At 45.4% G+C, this 24,550-nt stretch overlaps 1 protein-coding gene across 2 annotated transcripts in view; it reads right to left on the bottom strand.

The window, feature by feature from the left end:
- LOC119006336 (nectin-2-like) overlaps positions 1-24,550 on the bottom strand; it is an 83,701-nt gene that overhangs the window by 22,000 nt on the left and 37,151 nt on the right. Inside the window, exon 7 of one of the 2 annotated variants that reach the window (XM_037074966.1) lies at positions 12,185-17,434. The exons of the other annotated variant lie outside the window; for it this stretch is intronic. Within the exon in view, the coding sequence (XP_036930861.1) occupies positions 16,848-17,434 (587 nt within the window). The 3' untranslated portion in view covers positions 12,185-16,847. Of the gene's footprint in view, positions 1-12,184; positions 17,435-24,550 lie in introns of those variants that run through there. 2 annotated transcript variants of the gene reach the window in all.

Genomic DNA, 24,550 nt, shown 5'->3' with positions numbered 1-24,550 from the left:
CCTGCTCGCTCCCCGCAAACACATTTATGGGATAGAATTATTCAATCCCACACCTCCTCTAGACTTTCCAAATGAAACCGTACCAAATGGACATTTCAACATTTACATTTTAATCATTTACTCAGTTAATAAAAAGAGTAGTTTTGTTGGGTTTGCAAGACTCTGTGTCTTAGAGCCTTTTCTTCCCGAATGATTGTATATGAGAAAAATCTTTTTTCGACAATGTTCTAATTGCAATACCAAAATGCGACCACAACATTTTTTTTTCCAGCCCAGTTTGGTTCCCTGGAGCTTAAACAGGAAAAAGTTAAGTGATCGTTCATCACGCGAGAAGGATTTTCATTCGGAAGCATTCGGTCCCCCCTGCACAGATCTAATCATTATGCACATTAGGACCATTCATATAAAAGAAAGCAGTTCACAGTGTGTACTATTCAATGGGACGTGGCCACGCTGAAATACCTCCGAGCAAGGACTGATACAAAAAAATCAAACGATTTACATATCTGGAAAGCAGTAGAGGAAAGTGATAAGATGCTTCTTTTTTTGTTATTGAGGTGAACTGACCCTTTAACATTTTCTAATATGCCTTTCATTGTCCCCACCACTATTTTATAATCATAACAGCCACAGGGGAGGGAAAAAAAAACAATACAAGCACAAGCACAGAAATACATTCAGAGAAAGAAAAACACACAGGGAATGTGAGGACAGGAGTAAGAGAGGATGGAGAGCGAATAAGTAGCCAGTGATGCAGATATACAGCTTTAACTCTCCCTCCGAGGCAGGAGACCACCAGCTGAGCTCCTCAAAATGAAAAACTACTCTATTAATATCTATGTGGAGAGCTGGCTGCAAATATTTTCACATGCACAAAGATACACATGAAGTGTGAGTGTGCTCGCGCAAACACAAGAACTCTCCCCATAAGAGACAGCAACAGTTACATAAAGAAGTTTGATATTCTTGCATTTTGAAGTGCTAAGTTTGTACTTATGACCTTTAAGGTTGAAGGGGTGAGTAATGAGGAGCGGGGCGACTGAGCCAGGCCCGCCTGAGAGGCTGCTGAGTGAAGGACAGGGATGGAGGGATGGGTGAGAGGAGGAGACGGCGAGGGAGAGAGAGAGAGAGAGAAAGTAAGAAAGAAGAAATATGAAGGCACTGTCATCTCATTTTTCCTCCCTCCGGCTCCCCCAGCTGTTGTTCTCTCTCCCTCTCGCAATCACTTTTCATTGTCACTCATCCCTCCAATCACCCCTCTAACCACTTGTGCTGCCCTCCCCTCCCTCGCTCGCTCGCTCGCTCACTCACACTCGCTCCCTCCCCTGCTCTTCTTCCCCTCTCTTCTCCATCCACACAAATGACTCAGTGAAACAGGTCAAGTGTTACAAAATTCCCCCTGCAGCTCAACCTGCCTAATACAAGGCCTGGCTCATTGCACCAAGACAAGTAATACGCTGCCTACTCACTGAGACACACACACACACACACACACACACACACACACACACACACACACACACACAGGGTACCATCAACACACAATAAATATTAGACCATAAAATGCTATAAAGTTTAGCATACTTATGCATTATGTACAAGCCCGCCAACTCACGACAATAAACATTAAGACGTCCAGCTATAGAGATATTTACATTTTTTGTTTTTGTGTCTATTATTAAAGTCAGAGGTGTCAGACTCTAATTTCCATTGCTTCTAGCATTTCAAGTCTTTCTGAATCTACACAGAAAAAAACATTATTCTACCTCAGCCAAAAGGAAAACATCACATCCATATCCTGCCAAGCTGAAGCGATGGAAATTATCAGCAAATATTCTGATAATTGATTGTCAAGCTAAAATAAACATCTCCAGCTTCTACACTGTGAGGATTTACTGCTTTTCTTTGGCTTGCCTTTTACTGCCTGACAAACTGAAAACATTAGAATTTTGAATCAGAAGTCGGAAAAAAAAAACCTCAAATCAACTTGGGCTCTATGATTTTGTCACTGGCATTTTTTGTTCTTACCATTTTCTGCGTCAAAACAAAATAAACCTAAAGATGATTCAGTGATGCAAATAGTCATCAGTCGTAGCTGCACATATTAATACTATAGTAAAGCCACTTTAAGAGCTGGGAGGAAGCCACATTTAAACACTGCCTCAGTCTCTTTCTACCTCTCCCACCAATCCACACTAATGAATAGCAATTGGGCACCAGAACACCCTGAAGCACTAGAGTAAAAGTGGTATTAAAAGGAGGACAGCAGAGTAAAGGGCCTTAAATAGGATAAACGACTGGGAAAAACTAAAGTCAACGCACACACTTGCCCTTTAACACATCACACACACACAAACACACGCAATGACAAACCTGGCGCTAGAAGCTACAGCATGCAAGTGTGTTTGCTCTGCGGCCAGAGTGTTGTGATATAGAAATGTAACAGCTCCATATATCAGCATGTTGGGGACCTATGGAGGATAAACGACCTGCGAGCAGCACCTGGACAGTGTGTGTAATACACAGATAAATAACTGGGAGTCACATGATGACACACAGACTACCCGGGGAGAGCATGTAAACCACATCACAAAACACAAGATGATAAACAGAACAAAATATGAAGATGCGAGCGGAGCACACACTTGTTTATAAGTGTATTGTCTGCCTCGATCTCCAGGGAACGCCGGTCGTTTGGGAGGGTAATGACTTAGGAAAACTGAAATGTACTGGAACATAAATTAATCAAAATGTGGGAACGGCACTCGCGCACACCATGAATGCCGCTCTCTGCAGCTCATACCCTGTTGTTGGACAACAAAGAGGCTCCAGCTATTACACACAGTGAACAGAGCTGTGTGTCCGCTTAGCCAGCCCTACTGAATGCAGGCTGGTCAGAAGATGAACCAGCCATTACTGTCGAGGTGGCAACGATCGCATCAAATCCACGTTTCGCGAGGGTGATCAACTCCTGTTTATAAATATTTCGCGGAGAGTCCCTGCGACACTCACAAGGCAAATCTGAATAACATTTAATTTCCTTCCCTGAGATAAGACCTTTTGTCCGTTCAAGACTGTTTTATTCCATCACTGCCCTAAGCTGACAGTTTAACCGACAGGGGGATGGTGCAGCGTGGCTGTGCTTCGCATGGCAATGTTGAGCTATTTTCTAAACTCTCCATCTCTCACATTATACACAGCAGTGCACTTCAACTGTGAGTCAGGGCCGTTACCCATGATGCCTCAGCTGTAGGGCTGAGTGACAGGCGACATAGCTTAAATCGCTGAGGACACCCTGAAGGAGACGAGGGGTTAACAAGGGGCCAAAGGCACGCAGGAGACCCCCAGCAGGTGCTGCACGGATCCATGCGAGACACAAACACATGTAAACGTGCAGAGACAAAACAAAAAGACAATGTCAGAGAGCTGTCGCTACCAAAGAGCTTAACAGCTTGGAACAGTTGGATATCATGCATACAGATTTCTGTTTCTTGGAGCAATAATTAATGGGTTAAATCAATAATGTATCTCCCCTTTTAAAATGATGCCTCTGGGTTCAATAGCAAATGATCGGAGCTGTGTGTTAGAAATGAGAAAAGACGGAAGCGAAAGATTAGAGAGGATTTTACTCCCCAGGACGGGTTGGAAAAGTGTTGGATGTACTAATACAAAGACACACATGCGGAGCACACGCACACACGGCACAGTCAAGCAGCTCTTAAACAGATTCACAATGCTCTAACATTTAGTCCGCAGCAGACAGATAAGAAGATAGGCGCGTCAGAGGAGAGGACGGGGCAGAAGAAGTGATTACAGGAAAAGAGATGTCGAGATAAGATGACAGACCGATGAATGGGGAGGCAGTCTGTGGATATAAAGGAGGAGCTGACACATGCACATGAGCAGACAATGACACACACACACACACACACACACACACACACACACACACACACACACACACAGGCAAGTTCTGACAGTCCTCTCCCCACTATGGCTGTTATTTAATGTCAAACAAAGAAGCAGAGAAGACTTGAACCCTACAGGGGAGCCGGCCAGTGCTGCACTGCTGATGGAGGCACACCCAGTCCAGTCTGCTCTATCACTACAACATACTCTACTGCATCTACCAGCGGAAACATGAAACCCTTAAATCAACAGTAATGAGCATTCAGTGGAAACTTAATGGGATTTTACAAAAAAGCACACAAATTACTGCTATTTTCAAAGTATGAGACTATGCTGTATTCTAACATGGAAACGCACTGTATCCATGGAAACTGGTGCCTCGCACTTTAAAAGGTTCAGTATGTTGGATTAAGTGGCATCTAACAGTGAGTTCCCAGACTGAGACCAACTGAATACCCCTCCCCTTCGAAGTAGAACACATGTCGGCCAATGGTAATGCTAAAAAACAAACAAAAAAACTGCAAAAGGCCCTCTCTCTATGGGTTTTGCCATTTTTGGCTACTATAAACATGGCGGGGCAACATGGCAGACTATAACAGGCTCATTCTCAGCTAATGAAACCAAGTGATTATCAAGGGTGTCAATCTTTGGCGATCTCACTATTCGATTGATTTCAAATCGATTTTGGATTCTAAGCGATTCTCAATTCAAAATCAATTTCTTTATAGGACAGAACACGGGGCACTATTTTCAGTCTTTTGCCTCAGTCTACTGTTTGCTAAACCAAACTCGAAACCAAGATACACAATCTGCAACCTTTGCATTTTGAATACATTTAACAGCATTAATGAAACGATGTAAAAGCATCAAAAAGCCATGCCTCTGTGAATTACAGAATAAAGGGGTTTGCTCTGCTTTGTTATGAGCGTTACACGTCCAGTAGTGAGAGCAGCTTCTCTGCTGCACTCTTAGCTCTGGGGGGTCCATCTTTGTACATGACGCTGAGCAGCAGCAGCAGCAGGGTTTTGGAGGTAAAACAGACTGAGAGTTATTTCATCATAAGAGGGTTTGTTTAATGTCTTGAACGCTGCAGTGAGTGTTTGTTAGCGGTTTTCCGCTGGTCTCGTCTGTTGCTGCTGACCACAGCTCTGCTTAATGTTACGTCGTAATGTCTCGTGACAGCATCAAAAGTCATCACAAACATGCAGACCGCTTAATGTTTGAATCTGTTTTGTTTTTTGTTGTCGTTTTTTTACACATCCCTTGTGATGACCATTTTCAGGTCATTAAACACTGATGAAAACACAATTATGCATATTATATTCAATTTCTGACAAAAGCTCCCCCTGAATCCTTCACACTGGACAATTAAACATACTGTACAATATATATGATTCTATATTAAAGTATATAGTCTTTTACATATTCGTGCAGTACACAATGTAATGTAATGCAACTGGAAAATACCATGTCATGGCATATAATACAAAAATACAGTGCTAACAATACATTGATAATATAGCAGGCCTAACCCATAATATATAAATATAATGCAATTTAAAAAAAAATCTCAGTGACTCAGTTTTTTTCTCTCTGCGTTTGACTCGAGCTGCTGTAACACGTGGATTTCCCTGGTAAGGGATGAACTCAGTCTTATTTTATCATCTTGTAAAAAAGACAAGTCGTGTTTTACTAGTTAAACTTCAATAAATTTACATTTTGAAGCATTTCTGTTAATGTTTTTAGTTTTGTCTGCATTGACAGTTGATTAAATCTAAATGCAATTTTGCCTGCATTACACCTGACAGTGTTCTCATTAATGTCATGACAGTGATTTCAGCCATATCGCCTAAACGCTCACACAGTGGTAATTGACTGCACAGACTAGTTAGATTATAATATCACGAGCCCAGACATAATTCAATTCAAATGAGATTGCGAAAAACCTGTATGAGGATAAGCATAAAAGAGCAGCGCAACCTGTTGTACAGCAGCACTCAGGAAACATTTGTGATGACTCCCACACAGAAAAACAAACATACATTTGCATGCACATTCTGTACTGTCAGGCTGGCGAACATCTGCACAGCAGTTACATGCAAAAATGAACAAGAACACAATCATCTACGATTTACTATGGACTCGTTGGTCCCTAGAAGACCATCTCGAGTCCCCAAGAGCAAATATTTGCAGACTTATTTCGATTTTATCTCCATATTAATCTCCCATTCTGTATGTTTGTATCCGAGGTTATGTGAACGTGCATGTGCCAGTGCGTGCATGTACTTTGTAAGAGCTGCCTGTTGAGACGGTGAATTAAACAGCAAGTGCATTTGATCTGCAAAGCACTCCGGGGCAAATACACAAAATGAGACACACACACACACACACACACACACAGGCTTGCATACAGCATCAAAATCATTTCCGTCACAGAATCTATTCTTAGGAGCAGCAACAAACCATTCTTTCCCTGATATAAATCTCTTTTATTCATATCCACAGAGTCACGCACATACACGCACATACACATACATACACGCACACGTAGACGCGCACACACGCACACACTTAGCTCAAAGCTACACTCCCTGGTGGTCATAACACATTCACATAATGTTCTTTGTTTTTTCCGAGAACAGGATTTGTTCCAGGTAAGTCACAGCATGAAGACCTTTTGGGCCTTATTTAACTCTCGAACACGCATGCACACACGCTGCATCTTTCATCTGGAGAGGGTGGGTGTTTGTGCAGGTGCGTCGAGGTCAGTGGCATTGCGAGGATGTCAAAGCTTCTTTCCCCATCTCTCGCTCTCTCTCGCTCGCTCTCTCTCACACAAACACACACAAAATCAGATCTGCGAGAGGCTAAATCAACACAGCTGCAACAACTCAGCCCTCATCGTCCTCCTCCCTTCACTCAGCCGTCTCCACTTCATCTTTAATCAGGCCTCTCCTCCCTTTCCTCTGTTCCACTTATTGCCCTTTTGGTCGCTCTGTCCGCTTTGACTCCTCCTCCTCGCCCTCTTTCTTCCCTTTCCTCCCCCTTTATTCAATCTTGCATTAGTCACTGTTAAATTCATACGGCGGCTGGCTCTCTGTAGTTGTTGCCAATACACGAGACCTCAGATCTCAGCCCTCTGCTCTGCTCACACCATCACACCCTCGCTGCCTTCGCTCCACACAACCTCTCTCGCTCTCTCTCCGTCTCCCCATGCCCTTCTCTGCCCTCCCAGCGGTTGGCCGAGCATGCGCTGCCCCCAGGGAGACGTGCCTCATCCGCCCAACAATGCGCTGCAACCGCACAGCTACCTCCAGCCCTGTCAGCACGGGACAGGAAGAGTGAACGCCCAGCGGCCTCCAGGGGAAACAGGAGCATCCACTTCCTCCTGTCTGTCTGCCGGGGTGTGTATTTATAAGAATGCGTGTGCATGCGGCAGACACACATCTGTACACGGCTGCGTGACCAGAAGCCAGGGGATCAGATGTTGTCGGAAGGGGAATGATACATTTTCCAATTTCCTGTGATTTCTTACAAATGTGGCTTCCTCTGCACGCTGCGTTCACCTTGCTGGACATGATAACAATACTCCCTCGTTTAAAAATGTGTTCATTACTTCAGCAGGGTTTTTGTTGAAATTGATGTTGTCAGTCGCAATTCTTTGATACAGCATATCTTATATTATAATAAGTTGGAGGAGGAACTATTATTTTCATCTGCATTTCATTAACATATTAACATCGTAATAAGCTAATTCCTGTTTCCAGAGTAAACAGCAGATGAGTGTTGTTGCCTGAAGCGGCTGTCTTCCCGGCTTCCACCACAAACAAACTCTATAGAAGTTACCAAACTAAAAAGGAGACAGGATTAGAGCAGACATTATCTCCTTTTAACAAAACAAACAGAACTACCTCGGGCACTATATCCTGTGCTACGGAAAACGACCTAATTTAACCTTCACAACCCACAACAATCAGGAAACCAAATTGGTCTGCTTCATACCGACTCTCAAGTTGTCAGCAAGCCCCAATTTGGCACAAACTGGCTCAGACAGTGTGAAATTAAGAACTCCACGCCAGAGATTTTAAACAAATATTGATTTAAATTTCATTTCAATAAAACAGCAGAGTGTGAAAGTGAGCAATATCAACAGTGAAGAAGGTAAATGGGTTGGTGAAATACAGCGCAGTCACAAAGAATTGGGACCATAGACCGTAAAAGATAAGGACAGTGACACAATGTTTAAGTACAAGAGTCACATCTTCACAATTTGAGGGTGTTTATATCCACACTAGATGAGGAATGCAGGTACTGCAACAATTACTCTGCCTGCCTGTCTAGCCTGAGAGCTCCCAACAAATATTTGATGGTTTGCAAAGAAAACTTTTGTACACATTTATGGCCTCCAGGGGACAATTCCTATTCATTTTCTTTATCAATCCCCTGAGTTTTCTCCCTGCCATGAAATGTCTCAACAGTGAATTGTAATATTTTTTAAAAAATATTTTAAAAGATTATTTTTTCGGCTCTTTTGCATCTGTTTTAATAGTAAGGGTGCAACATGTAGCAAGGGTGTAAACTTTTGAGCAGTTAACTAAAATTGATAGTCGGCTGCCTGAACAATTAAAACAACACCTAAAGTGAATCATTATTAATAATATATGACATATGGTGGATGTTTGTTCATTGCTTTGACCACTGACTTTAAGGAGACTGCATTAACACTTCAAGAACAGATACAGTAAACACCAAGTAACTTTATTGATAAATTAAGTAACACTAAATAATGACCTAATTTAAACAGTAGAGCTTCTATTTGTCACAATTTAACAAGTGGACCAACAAAATCCCATATTCAGGCTACTAAATAGCTAAAATTCAATAACACCGGTTTGTTAATTGTTTAATATTTAATCAAATACCTTTTCTCACTCAGCTTTATTTTGCGTTTAGTGCTCTTTAGCAAATATTAGCATGCCAACATGGTAAACTAAGATGACATGGTGAAATGTATTCCGGCTAAACAACTGCATGTTAGCATTGTCACTGTGAACATATGAGCATGCTGACATTAGCCTTCAGCTATATGCACTGCTAAGACAAAGCGCAGCCTTGCAGAGCTCCTAGCACGATTGTAGAAAGACAGCAAACGGACACGTTAAAGCAGAACATTTTTCACGTTTTCTGAAGATGGCCAGTCAGTGTTGATGGTAAACTTAGTCAATAAATTCTTCAGTGCGTGTGCTATATTGGCTGAGACATTCTCACAGGCAGAGCCTTAAAGTACCAGGATGCACTGCAAACAAGACGGTGTGCTCGTTTATAACCTCCTGTCCTCATGTAGTGGGACGCCAATTTCGCTCTCGGCAATGTAGCTAGTTTACAAGCAGGAGAACAAGTTTTGTTTATGAGCAGCAGCACGGCCCCTGGCTGCCCGGAGGCTAAATTCAAAGTGAAATAACATGTAGTTCTTCCTTAACACCAATTACATCACTGATTTCTGCGGAAGAATTGATTTTGGAGTAGAAAATCTCAGCTCCGTCTATATAGCATGCGGGAACTGATTATATACCATAAAACTCATTACGTAGAACAAACTGTCTTTTTCATCTTTATCTCAGACTGTGAAAAAGTCATGTAAATCCACAGGCATCACCAAAAACATATCTCCTCTTGTGATGTGCTGTTCGGCCTGGGCTGCAGCGAAGAATGCGTCTTGCTTTTCTCTGGCCTTCCACAAATGAAACATGTGCTTGGACTGAGTTCAGATGACAGACTTAACCAGCGAAGATCATTTCACTGTTTGGCCTAAAAAACTTCTTAATTACCTCGACTCCATGCTTAGGTTCACTGTCCTGAAAGTGAACTGTATTCAGAGAGCTATGAGTCAAGGCCAGTGTGCTGGAGTACAGCACCAAAATAATGAGAAAGACATCACTGTCAGTTAACAAATGAGCCAGTTTAAAGGATGCAGCTTGGATTTACCAAAAAAAACAAAAAAAAAAACTGAAAAGCCCAATCGCTTCAAAGCCAATAAAAATATGCGGGAAGCTTCTTTCATAATTGAGGTCAGAGGTAGACAGTTGTTTTAATCCCTGTGACGCCTCAGTTCACCACATCCGTCACTCAGACATCAATGCAGCAGTCCTGGCCATTCATCACTCACTCCGGGATTTATTAGTCAGGTCTGGAGCTGGCGGGTGAGAGGTTAAATGAGGAGCATTGTGTTTGCAGTTATCAGCAGAGAGAGCCCAAAGTGGGTCTGTGTGCTAATCCACAAACACACACACACACACACACACACACACACACTTAATCAACACTGCGAGCTGTAGCTGCCGGAGCTGGAAGTTAAATAGACAGCTATGTACAAACATGCATGCTTGAAACAGTACGCACACATCCACGCTTGTCACGTTTGTGCTCACACGCACCAGACATACCAAACAATCTGAAACACTCAGTTCATAAACACTTTCGCACACAAACATCCCGCTGAAATCTGATCGGTCTGCAACCCAGCAGAGCTCTCGACGGGTGCCTAAACACATGAGCATACTTCTTTAGCACGCCGCATGAACAAAGAGCACACTCACATGCTCGCTCTCTGTCTAATACGCGCCTACGCACACACAACTTGGTATAAACAGGGCCACTACCAGCTAGCCGGATTGCCCAGGGGCACCACACCATGTCTCATCACTGTAAGCTAATGTTGAACACAGTGGTGGGTGGTGGTGCTTGGCGTAGCTGCTGTCGCTTTGGCTTCGGATCCAGGTTATCTGCTCGGAGCTCAAATAGGCCGGGTTCTGCATTACGGGGTCACTGCTTTCACATGGAGGTGCATCATTATTTCAGTGACAAAAAAGTGTTGCAGGAGCTGTTCTTGCTGGATGCAGCTTAAAAGCCTTTCTGCTGTGCTCAAGTCTTTTACATTCAACTAGAAAACCAAAGGAGTCAAGTGTGTTCGTGTCTGTCTGCAAGGGGATGTGTGTGTGTGTGTGTGTGTGTGTGTGTGTGTGTGTGTGTGTGTGTGTGTGTGTGTGTGTGTGTGTGTGTGTGTGTGTGTGTGTGTGTCTCCCTCTCTCTCTCTCTCTCTGTGTAAGTGCTCTCTATCTCGCCAGCCTCAAATCCAAAGCAATTAGAGAGGCCAGATGGTGGGCTGGACTCACAGTAAATAGCTGTGCATTGACAGAAGAAGCCTGCAACAAAAATGAACTGTGACAAGGAGCCAAGATGACACACAGATACATGACGGCATCAAAGCACCAGGCAAACATCGAGGACATGCTGCCATAACCGCCATAAACCAACTGTCACCACTGCGGGGATGTTAGCAGCAGAGCCTGATTGTATCGTTTCGGTGGGGTGGAGGTACTTGTACACAAAACAAATAAGGCAGGTGCACATGCAAGCATGAGCACACATACACAAACACAAGGACAACCCTCCACATGCCCTTCTGTTAAAAATTGACCAAACCAGTTTGGCTTAGTCAGAGTTCAAACAATGCAGCCTTTGAGAGGCGCTCCATTCACAGAGTTTCAGCTTGGCCTGCACATTCCCCAACTGAAAACACAAACTGCCTCCCCTCCAGGAAAACCACTGAAGCTACAGCACCACATTCCTCAACTCTACATTTTTCTGTGTTTACAGTATTTGTCCAAGAGGTGGTGGGGCCCCTTTGAATATAACGATTACAAATACGCATCTTGAAATTGGTGTGCTTTGTTTCATCACTCTTCATTACCTGCATGCTCAGGTGTAATCCCGAGTGTCAAACAACTCCAGCCGTCTACATACCTGTTACCAAGGCAGCAAGTTTACATCAGCCAACCCAGACACAAGTACAAATCAGAGCGACTGGGAGGAGGTGGAGCCTGAGTGCAATTGCAAGCCACAAAATGGCTTCTCCTCTTCCTGTGCTCAGTTTCCTAAAGGGCTGTTATCACACCTCTGTTGACACACGCGCGCACGCACACACACAGATTTATCAAAACTGAAATGAGACAAACAGACGGACCAGGAAATGAGAGTGAAAAAAGAACAAACAAACAGAGGGGGCGGGGGCGTCTGGAGTGTGAGGGATGGGTGACAAGAGACAGAGGCCACTTCATATCCAGATCAATTAATCTATAAATCTAATCAGTGGGAATCAATGACTGCCACTTCTATTCAATCTGGCTCCTCAGTCATCCTGGGCAACCACAAGTGTTAAAGAGACAGAGGGAAGAAGAAAAGGAGGAACAGACGACACACGCAGCAACACAACAGGAACATTTCAAAAATCAAGAGATCTTTAATAGCAACCAAATACGAAAAAATATAGAAAGACACGACAAAAATGGTGACAACAATTCTAATTCCGTTTTTTTTTTTGTTTGTTTGTTTGTTTGTTTCTCAAGAAGACCAAAAAGAAAATTTCAAAATTAAAAAATACAAAAAGCAAAAAACAACTTTTACACAGAGCAGTCGATAATAAAAAGCACATTTTGGGGGTAAGACTTCTGTTGTGTGTACAGTTCATTTTTGTATAGAAGAAGCACATTTGCCAGTTTTGGCAGCAATCACAGCGCAGCAGTCAAGAATAAAGCACTCAGAAAACATAAATTATAAAGCACTGCAAAATAACAGAAAGAGAGGAGAAACTGTAATAGGAGAAAATAAATCCTTCATGCTTGCTGTCACTGAGAAATACACAAACGTGACACCATAAATTAGTAATTCTTTTTCTCTGCTACATATTTATATATTTATACTATATACACAGGAAGGTTTTCACTTTTTTTTTCCCCTCTTTTAGCGAGTGAGATGGGAGATGTTAAGGCTTTGATTAGTCATCAGATGTTTGGAGCCGAAGAAGTAGCAACAGTATGCAGCTTTTTGGAAGAAAAATATTGGGTATTTTCACCGTCTAACCTTGTGCTAGACCCGGGGCCAGGATCGTGGATATCTCTAAAAGCATTTTGTCAGACAAGCCTTACTTGAGGTGGGTGGCAATGGTGTGTGTGTGTGTGTGTGTGTGTGTGTGTGTGTGTGTGTGTGTGTGTGTGTGTGTGTGTGTCTGCGTGTGTGAAGGCAGTGGCGGTAGCGGAGGTGGCTGAAGTGAGAGAAGGCAAAAAAACAACATTTTGGAGAGGAGAAGAAAGTTGTGACTCTCTAAAAGCATTCAAACGGGGATCCGAGAGGGGGAGGAAGGTCAGGACAGTTGCATTTTTATGAAAGCTATATTTCCAGTATAAAAACAAAAGCGATGTGGACAAACAGTTTCCTAAAAAGCCTGTTTCTCTGACACTGTGGGTGAAAGGTGTGTGTCCCTGAACGTGTGGTGTTCTCTGTTCTACGTGGTCATTGATTCGGGAAGGGGTCGGACTATTTGGGGAATAGAAAGCAGTGGAGCAGGGGACACATCATGCCGCGGCTCTTCCCACAGTAACAGGACACGGTATATGTCCTGACAGAGCCACTGAGCACGAAGTGGGGAAAGAAGAAGAAGCATTTTCGTGTGTGTGTGTGTGTGTGTGTGTGTGTGTGTGCAGCTATGCGAGCGCGTTTGTGTGGGCTCATGTCAGGAGATGGCAGGGCTGTCAGGTATGAGGTGCCTTCTGCACAGTTTGGCTGTGGGAGTGAGCATAATGAGAGTGACTGAGGGGTGTTTGTGTGTGGGCGAATGTTTCTCTGCATTCAGCGCATGTATATGTACAGTATGTGTGTGTGTAAGTGTGTGTGCGTGCAGGGGAATGTGTCTTCCAAATGCACAATAATGTCTTCAGTTTGCTAGTTTCTCCGTGGTGACAAAGGGTGGCTACTCAGGTTACGGTCCCCATGGCAGTGAGAGATGTCCCAAAGCCCCTGAGCATCACGAAAATACACACCGACTCAACTCCACACACACAAATACAGACGGACACACACACACACACGCACGCACACACGGAGCTGAGTCAGACATAACACAAGCCGTCGCTTGTGTGGTTTCGGTCTACCTGATAAATTATGAGTATTGTGGGTATTTTTGCATTGTGCAGGGTGCCTGTCAAAGAGAGGAGAAGCCAATTGTGCAAAGGAATGTAGTGTGCTTATTATGTGGAAATGCAGGCAATGCGAACTTCAACAAAAAGACAAATTATACAAGTATATATAATTTTCTCCCTCCAATACAAATCGACTCTCAGGCTTTAGGTAAACTCAGCTCAGCCAGTTCGGCGTGTTGTGACACCCAAACCACTGAGGTATTCATTGGATTAAAAATTACATTCTGAATGCCCTTTGAGACATTTGAACTTGGCCGACCCCAGAACGCCTTCCTCTTTTACTTCCACAACACCGGCAACACTGGCTCCATCGATCTGATATTTACAATTTTCATAAATATCGACATTTTCACAAGAAAAATAAAGATGCTTACATATATAGTACACAGATACCTCACACCAAAATGTACATACAAACAGTTTTGTCCCTTATCGCTATTTTCACCCCATACACAGTATTACACTCGTATTTCTCTCCGTAGCGGTGACACACACAAGTGCAAAAATAAGTAATACATTTTTTATTTTGAGTGGTCGTGACAAATCGGTTGTGTTCAGTAAATGTACTGTACCCTCGGTTGACAGGAGTTTGCATTTATGTATAAGCTAAGGCCATTAAACGATAATCCTATTGAACACACTGGCTTACAATATGCTAGACGGTGCGCGAACACTAAAAGCTGTCTCCGTTTTTGTCGTCTGCCTCCTGAGTCTCGTTCCTGTTTTCTCTCCGCCCTCTCTGAAGGTTAACAGCTATCACTATCGCAAAGACCCCCCCCCCAATAGTTGCCTGCGCTGTATGTTTCTTGCATCTATGGTTGCAGGTTAAAAGCAGCTTTGATTAGAGATGCGGGCGGGCGCAGAGTCTTCCTCGCCCTTGGCAGTGGGTCACCCTGCATTTCACCTCATGACCTGCAGCGAACTGCAACCCAGATCTTAGCTGGGCCTTACAAGAGGCCAGTACAGTCATCGAGAAGAAGCTGCTCTCACCAGATTCCCGGGGGTCAAAGGGGAGTTCGTTAGAAGGTCAGGAAAAGCATGATTAGAGGAGCTGCAGGAGCGCTGCTCTCCAAGATTGTCCATCACAGTCTTCCAGTGGCTATGTAGATATACGAGACGATGCACACTATGAGCCTCGCAGACAGCAGTGTACAGTAGCCACAAGTAATATTTGCCTGAGCGAGCCTCCGGTGGCTCGTTAGAAGGATAAATTAACAGTCAGGAGACAATCAGCCCTGGAGCCGCATCATAAAGGGCCATTTCACTGCTTGTTGCCTGTTAGTCAATATGACTCTCATATCGTTGCTGCGAACAAAAACCTTTTATGTCTCCCGATCAATTCAAGACATTTAACAACGCCCGCTTAATGGAGAGCGATATTGCATGATCTCATAGAAAATCTATCTAACCTAACGTAGCCGTTTCTTTAGAGATGGGGCTCTGTTACATCCAGCAATTTGCTAAAGAAAAGGAGGAAGCTGCAGCGTCCATGCGGCGGACGGAACGTGGCCACTCCAGGTGAATTAGTCAGTCCTGGCATGTCATGGCAGGCCGAGCTGGAATAGAGTAAGTGGGGCGTTTGACACATCAGGAGCAGTAAAATACTCCCCTGCTCTCTGTGGCCCTGACCTCGACTCTGCCCTGGATAAATCATAAACTCCCCATAAACACTGGGAGTGCGGGATGAAGGGAGAGGGAGAGAGGGAGAGGCGGAGGGGTGATGGAGAGATAGAGGTGAGGGGGGCTGGTGGGGGGGAATTGCCACGTCATAAACGATAAGTGGTGGCAATCTGTTGGTCCCGGCTAAGCGAGCGACTTCACGGCTCATTACCAATCAAGCTCCTCCTGTCAGGAGCGCTCTGAGGAGATGCGCATGAGGAGGAAGAGAAAAGAAGAGACGTGCTCCTCTCTCGTCCTCCTGCATCCCTCCCTCCATCCCTTGACCCTGTCAGATCGGCTACACCTCACTCCCTCATCTCTTGTTTACCGTCTCCTTACCTCCAGGCACAGTGAGAAAGTTTGCATGTGAATACTTTGTCATGAGCTTGAATTCAAACTCGCCGCAAACTTACTTTGTGTAACTCCGCTGCTCTTTGTGTTTGCGCAGCACACAAGGACCCCGTGTTCCTTTAAATTGTGTAAAATCAAGAGTGTCTACAGTCGCTGTTAGTTTGCAGAAATGTTTTGTTTTTTTCTAAGTTTGCGAGAAAGGCAGAGAGAGCAGAAATGAAAACCAGCAGACGAGAGCAAATACATTGTTCTTTTCTTGAAATCACCTGATGTTTACCGTCTACTCCTTCAAATGTTTCCCTCCCAACCCATCACTAGCTACTAACTACCCACCAGCTGTCAGAGCACATCGCTTTACCAAAACAAAAGGTTTCCCACAGGAGGACTGAGAATAGCAGGCAACACGTAAGCGGTTGACAACCCCTTACACTTCTACTGTTTTGGTGAAGATAAGAGTGAATATGCAAGTGAGTTGCTTTCTCTATAGCCAAGCTTGTATCATGAATCCATTACTTCCACACTACACAGTTTCTCTCTTTTAGTCTGTCTGTCAAGAGTCCTTGTCAAGGTCCCAGTGATAGCGGTAGCATGTGCAGAAGCAGCGGGAGACAGGTTGTTTCTTTTCTCTGTTTGATTTTCAGTTCTTAGGGACCAGATAACAGCAACGCTCCTTTTCTGAATACCACACTCTCCTGCTCATTCAGTCCATTCTGGGGGCTGCACTGTGATTAATAATAGGCTATATTTAAAATCAATTTCAAAAATAAAAGTGGTATTATTTTCTCTTCTCTATCAGACAGGGGGAGAGACCCCTGGAGCCACAAAATCCTCAGGAGGAAATCCTCCATCCTTCCATTTTTTTTTTCCTCTTCCTCCTTCTCCTCTTTATCTCCTCTATACGTAGACAGCAGTCCGCGAGATGACCGAGCCATCCCGCTGGGACTCCATGTCATCATCCAGATAGTCGCCAATAATATCGTCCTGGTCGTGAGGTGGGCGAAGCTGAAGGATGGGGGCTCCACCAGAGAAGTGGTCATACCTCTCCTCCGCCTCAAGCTCGTCAAACTTCCTCCGTTCTGCGTCATCTAATTCATTGCTCAGCAGGATATCCTGGGCGGTGGGTGTAGTGGCAACAACTTCAGGCCGGCCTCCCATGGTGAGGGGCTGGTGGTGGTTGTTTTTCTCTCCGAGGCCCTGATGGGACGAGCTCTCATTGTAAACGTAGATGGGTCCGTTGTTGTTACCGCCCCCCACGCCGCCGCTTCCCGCTCCTCCGCCCGTGCCGTTCTTGCTGGCCTTCTTGCCGCCGCCAAATATGCGCGTCTTCATGTCGCTGCCGCCGTTGGCACGGTAACCCTGCTGCTGCCTGCGGCTGCGGGTGATGAGCACGGCGACGAGAGCAGCAACCAAAAGGAGAGCCAGCAGGGAGCCAATCACAGCTCCCGCCACCACGCCGGCATTGGATGGGTTCACTGAGGGCTCTGTAGGGGGGGGAGGAGAGGCAGGGAGGGAGAAAAAGGAAGAAAGGAAAATATGGTTGAGAAAAGGAATCAAGAGAACAGTGTGAAACATGGAAAGAGGGCACGGGGGGAAACAGGGACAGCATAAAAACGGAGAGTAAGAGGAAAAAGGAGAGGAACACAGAAAGAAAGGTAGGAGTTGGATGATGTCAGTGGTAGTGGTCTGAACTGTATTCAGTGAAGTGTGTAAGAGTGCTGAGGTGTCAGTAGAGTCAAGTGTGTGTGTCCGTGTGTGTGTGTGCTGAGCCTCTTCCTACACTGACATTTCCTCCTCTCCCTCAGAGCTGCTCCTGTCCCCATTCCCACAGCCACGTCACAACAACGTTGCAGCCACGAGTCCCCCACCCCCCGCTGCCCTTCAACGACCAGGGTCTGTCCAAGGCCTACCACAAATCACAAGGTGAGGTGGGGTGGGGTGGGAGTGCAAACCACACACACTTTTTTATTTATTTATTTATTTTTTTTTTTTTAACGTAGCAGGATATGGCTTGTGCGGGGCAGAGCAGGTGGAGGCCATGCAGAGGAGGTGGATTAATGATGGATGGAGGGTGGAAATTAGATGAGGAGGAGGAGGAGAGGGAGGAGGAAGAGGAGGAGAGGGGCGCGGAGTGAGTGAGTGACAAAGTGACACAGCGGAATGACAACTCTTCCTGGAAGCCATGAGCGTAGAGCAGGGGGACAGATTGGCACCCATCTCTGCACTGCTGGAGCACCCATCGGTTCGACATGAGTGTCCATTTTTACTGCGGCACTGCTGGTTTAGTCACGTCCGCCACATTACACACACTCAGACAACAAGAAGCCATATCAAGTTTATATCTTATACTATATACTTTCTTAGAGTGCAGAACGGCTCAGGAAGGTATGAGTAAATCTAGGGCTCCACCACCCAATGCGCAGTATTTCTGTTGTGCATCAAAACTCCAGAGAGAAGTACCAGTGTCTAAATCAAGGTTGCAAAGACGTCCCACATGACTCCTGAGTAATATAGCGCTCGTTCTCTGAACTTGCACTTCCCAGTCCCTCGACATACCTCTGCAGTGTTATTAGTGCAATATTTTAAAGAAGGTATTTGAAGCGCAACAGATGCAAGAGCTTATGCAGAGGGGGAGGCTGCCAGGCAAGATGAAGGTAGGCTACTGTTTGGTTTTTTAATTGCCATTGTAAATCGGAAACTTTCAAAGTTTCATCACCAATGTCACCACTACAAAAACAATGCTCTTCTAGACTCCTAAGCTTGAGGAAATTTCTAGAGGTAGTAGCCTTACAGTATTCAGTATTACATCCGTTCAGAACTGAAGAAAATACAGCCCAAAAGTAGCTAAATTGTTACGTAAATCAGGAAGTATTACATTAAAATTAAGGCAAAAAACACCAAGAATCGGACTATGCATGCAATGCCAGCTCTCAGTACTTGGTGCCATGGACACATTTTAGTCAGAACTCCAAGTACTGAGTTGATACCAGCCCAGTTAAGACACTCCTAGCAAGTAAAACCTCTTGGAGATTGGTAACAGTGTTTCTGCTTTGCATAGACTTTTCAGGGCCATGGGTTCAGGGCTCTAAGTGCTTTCTGGGAGTATGACGACTCCCCACAGTCCCTGTGAGTGTTTTCCTCATGAGGTCATCATCTATAACTCAGTGGAGTACTGAACTGACACTGCCCGAGTTAAGGGTCAGGCTCCACCGATGTGGTTTGCGCTCATTGTGCTGTGAAGCATTTTGACGAAAAATCATCTCAGAATGGAGGTTATCTTACAAGGACATATGAACAGCAAAACTTTCTCCTTCAGAGCTTTAAACCGACTCAAAGAGGTGAAAGCCGATGCCTGAATTCACATTATTTGCACTTTCACACAGTTCAAAGCTTTCGAGATCGAAACTTATGATGCATCTTCTATGAATCCATGTCTTTTTTAAAAATCCTTTTGGTAATTTTGCACATTTGGAAGCACATAAATAAAATCCCAGGAGAACTCACTGTGTTGTTGAAACTTCTTATTGAATAAAGTCTGTTTATTATCCATCATTCGTTCCTGCTTTCTTCGGGTTTGAGCATGCAGGAAACACAATAAAACCAAATAAGTCGGGGTGAGCAAATTCATTTTTAATTTAAGTCTTTGATTGAAAGTGATCAAGGATCCTTAGCTAAGCTGAACATCCTTTTCTGTTGCTTGAGCTTTCCTTTCCACTCTGTGCACTTTCCCCAGCCGCTGCAGAGGATTAACAAGTAGACGCTGCTCTTGAAATCCCTGCCTAAATTTGAAAGTAGCGAATCAGACGGATTTTTATTGTCATTCCCATTTGAAATCCAACAGAAGCCGGCCCCTCTTGTTAGGCGTACAGAGAGCTGACAGAATAACTCTTCTACCACTGATTCATGTCAAGAGAGAAAACGGTCGTCGACTGCCGACTACACCTGCACTCCTCCGTTCTCTTCTCTTCCTTTTCATTTCTGCCACTTCTCTTCTCTCCATCTCTGCCACCAATTCACCAGCTGTCTCTTGCATCTCTTCCAAATCCATTTTCCCTGCCATCCCTCCAATTTACATTTGTGTCCCTGTCGTGTGTTGCATTTCTCTCTGCGCTTCACTCTCACCATATGCCTAGGGAGAAAAATTCTCATTTCTTGGGGATATATTTTCCCACCCTTTCTTTCAATTTCCTTCCACCAGCTTCCCCTAGCGCCACTGCCTCGCTCTACCCGACTCTACTACCCCCGAGCGGTGCTAAACATTCCTGTTCACACACATGAGAGCGAGAGCTAGCCCTCAGTGTCCACTTGTAACAGGAACACAAGAAATGCATTATCACCTCGGGCCCCGCGGAGCTCCGGCACATGCAACGCGCCAACAATCTCTGTGCAAACTCCGGGCCGGATGCTGCCACATCAAAGAGAATTATCCTAAAAATTCAAATGCAAATTCTCCCCAAATTCCACTCATCCAATTATTTTTAATGCGTCGCTCAAATCAGTTCGCATGCCTCTCTCTCTCTAAAAGTCTGCGCTGGTAAATCCTTTTGTGGACGATCATTCATGTTTTATTCTGCCCTTCTGGAGACAACACTTGAAAGATTCAAGAGATAGATGTAAAAGGAGCCACCCCGGGCTCCCAGTGCAGGCCCACCACAGACCCCGACGCATCCTAACAAAGCACCAGTGGAATCTATTTAAGTAGGTGAGGAGAGGACATCTTATAAACACATGCTGTTGGATGAGCCAGCAGGAAAAATGCAATATGCATGCTGTGTGGATAACAAGGGGAAGAAAAAAAAAAACAGTAAAACAAACATGCATAACTACAGTAACTGTTCCCCCACACCCCTCCCCTCACACACACACACACACACACAGACACACACACACACACACCATACTGTGGAAGCCAAAAAGCAACATGCTTCTTATGAAGTCACGTCCAGCACGACCGTAAGCTCCAAGTGACCGCAAGTAATGAAGGAGATGGAGCAGAAGTAACGTCTGCTGCAGCCTCCCAAAATCATGCATGGTCACATACACACTCTTGTACACACACACACACACACACACACACACACACACACACCATTATGGTCGTCAGTGGTCTGATGCCGGGATGGGCTGCACCTAGAGCATAGCTTGGTAGTATTGCCTGTCAGCATGTTAACTTATTGAACAGAGCTGTGCATGTGTGCATGTGTGTATGTATGTATGTGTGTGTGCACGCTGGCGAGTGTGTGCTAATGAGGGGTGGGCAGGGGGCCAGTTGCAGGCTGGAGGGAGACTTGGCTCCATCAGACCTGTTCTCTGGCTGTTTTTCGCATGGCCAGAGACACACACTGACAGACACAGACAGATACAGGCAGACACACACACACACACACACACACACACACACACCCTCAAACCCAATGGAGGAAAATGGCCAAGCTCCTTGCCCTTGAACTGTCTCCTTAGATGAGTATGAAAATGGAAGCAAATGCACCGAATTGAGAGGAAATCTCTTTTCCGTTGACCTGGGGAGCCCCTCGTACAATGTGGGGGATTCGTTTGGGGACATGTAACTTCTGAACCACCCCTGTGAGGAACGACGGGGGGGGGCCAGAACAAGACGGAAGATGGAGGGAATCTGGGTTAGCCACACACGAACCCCCGAGAGAGGAGCCTGGAATGGAGGGATGGATGGAAGGATGGAGACTTCTAAGCTGTGATTAAGGAAGAGCTACTGGTATTTAAGAGTTAAGCTTTTGAGAGAGAGTGAGATAGCCGTGCATGAGCAGGAGAGAGGGAGAGAGAGAGAGAATGCTTGGGGCAGGAGTCTCTTCTTTGAGCAGGGAGATCAGCGCCAGACTTGTGGAGGCTGAAAGACAACCTGAGAGAGATAAGGAGGATGAGGAGAGAGCATATGCTAACCGAGAGGATGAGAGATGCAATGAAAAGAGCAAACTGCAGCGAAAGAGATAGCGAGAGGGAGATAAATCGAAGGAGAGAGGAGGGGAGAGCAGGATAGGATACGTTTGCCTGTCTGACTAAGCAGCAGGATCGAAGATGAGAGGAGGAGAGGCAAGGAGAAGAGAGGACATCCATCCCTCTAGCTGCCTCCGGGAGCACAGGACAAGACTGAGGGCAGAGGACACGGGCAAACACGCACACAAACACAAGCCGGTGTGTAGATCCATGTGTGTTTGTGTGTCATGCAGCTGTGGGGTAGAGAGGAGTGGGGGACCTGCTATGTAGCAGGTGCTGGCCATTTCACGCCTGTCGGCCCCTCTTAGCCCTGTTTGTCTACATGCATTCACATTAGCCTCCACAGGTCTGCTTCCCCATCTGGAGTCATTCCACATCTTTCTCTCGCTCCGTTTCGACTGTCATCAACCCTTTCATTTCTCTCCAACCAATACTGACTCTGTCTCCCTTTCTTAAGGCTTCTCGCCATCTCGCTGCCTTCTGCAAGCCTCCTTCCCTCTGACACTCGCTGGTTGCCTTCGTCACCTCTTAACTGCCGGCGAATTTAGCTCACATCTTATCCTCCTCCTCTCCTGCCAGTGAGTAAGAGAGGAGTGGGAAGGAGGGAGGAGGAGGTGGCCGGCGTGCGAGATAGAGCGGGGAGATGACGGAACAGGGCAGCTGTGGGAAGTTCAACACTGGAAGAGACAGGAGAGAGCAGAAAGAAAGCAGGGAGGAATAGGGTAAAAGGAGAAAGTGGGATGAAGAATGGCAGTGGAAATGTAGGATAAAAGACAGAGCGAGAAAGGAACGGATGGTGGAATGAGGAGAGAAGCAGCCAGGAGCTGAAGCAGCAAAGGGTGACTGATCCGCTCTGAGAGGCTTGGAGACAGACAGACACACACGCTATGCTGTGAGATAGCGGAGGCCAATAGCGGAGGAGATAGGATGCAGTGGCACAAGATTCCCATGGGAGTTTTAAATGCCGTCAGCATCCTCGCTCTCTTCCCTCCATCCCTCATGCTCTCTCCCTCACTAAGTGTGAGGACTGCACGCTGGCACTGATTTATCTGGGTGCACATTTGGTGGCTTTTCACTCCAAAAGCAGCAGTCCCCATCTTCCTCCCCACGCTCCCAGGATCTTTCTATCTCCCCGGCTTGTTGCATGTAATGCACAGCAGGAGATGGTGACATCCTTTGTGCTACAGAAGGCAGTTTCACTACGAGGCGGCGGTACAGAATGGCCCCAGAGGAGTGGTGACGCATGCTGTGGCACCATGACGAGCCAAGGGACTTGAAGAAAGATGGGGGTTAGAGAGAAGGAAAGAAATGAGTAAAGACTGAGGAAAAGGACAAGGGAAAAAAAGAAAAGAAATGAGGGCATGAAGTAGCTGGGTTGCTCTTAAAGTGGAGCCACTGGAGAAATGCACTTTTCTTCCCCCATTACAGTTGAGGTTTACCCCGATGTCAGCAGGAAGTAACTTCTGGCAAAGTGCAGGCATACTACAGAAGAGTGGAGGTGGATGTATTTTGTATGAGGTGAAATGCAGAGTGAGCCCAGATGAGGGGTTCAGCTAAAACTACTGAGAAACAGAGGGGAATTGAAGGAGAGACTGTTCTTCATCTTCAACGCTCTGCATGGCTAAACTCCCAGACTTGAGTTTATCACAAGCTACATGGCACGCAGACAGATGCCTACACCTGAATACACACAAAAACAGGGGCAGGCAAATGCGCACACGCAAACGCAGACTGAGTGTATCAGCACAAGTCTGGCCTCGGCTGAACCCAAGGCGACACAGAAATCCCCTTCAATTCAAAGTCAATGGCTGTGTCGCTGTGAGTCAAATGTATCACTTTTAGTGATTACAGCCTTATCTTCAAGACACTGTCTCTAATGAACACTGCTCATTTGCTCCGCTTTAGTCCATCCTGTCATTACTGATAGCCAAGGGTACTGCTGAGAAGCTACTCTGTTCGGTTGTGTGATCGTGACTTTCGGAGGTTGGAGGGGAAAAAAAAAGAAAGAGAGAAGGGAAGAGAAAATATCTGCAAGAAGGACTAACTAAACTGCCTCTAAAAACCTTGTGAACAACCACTTTGTAAACGCCATGTGATGTTCAAAGCGGACAGACAGACCTTGGGTACCACAGAGGCAGACACACTTTCATATCACAGAGTTATTGAGTGCATGCAAAGAGAAATGGGAAAGTGACATGCATTCTGAGCAGGACAAAGAAAGAGAGACAAGAAAAGCAGAGCCCCAAAGCATGCAAATGCATGCACACACACGCTCTCAAACAGGTACACACATTCTTTATACACACACACACACACACCTCATGGACAGAGCAGCTGGACCCTTTAGCCCTACACTACACACCCAAGACAGTCCCTCAGCACCGAATATGTCTGTTATGTGTGTGTTCATGAGACATGTGAGGCGGAACAAGGTGAGTCCCTGGGGAAAACATGAGAGCTCAGCACACCAGGAAAATGTGTTGCATGTGTGATGAAAGTGCACTTGGTTCCAGTTCATCAGTTCAGAGGATATAAATGTTTTCATACACAAGCCAGGGGAAGGTTTAGATGATGAACGGGACCCGAGTGAGCCACAAACGTGTTTTTCATTTCGTTTTCCGAGATGTTCG

The sequence above is a fragment of the Acanthopagrus latus genome, chromosome 17 (assembly GCF_904848185.1).
Source record: "Acanthopagrus latus isolate v.2019 chromosome 17, fAcaLat1.1, whole genome shotgun sequence".
Lineage (NCBI taxonomy): Eukaryota > Metazoa > Chordata > Actinopteri > Spariformes > Sparidae > Acanthopagrus > Acanthopagrus latus.
The sequence above is the reverse complement of the archived record's forward strand: the minus strand, read 5'-3'. Positions and strand labels throughout refer to the sequence as shown.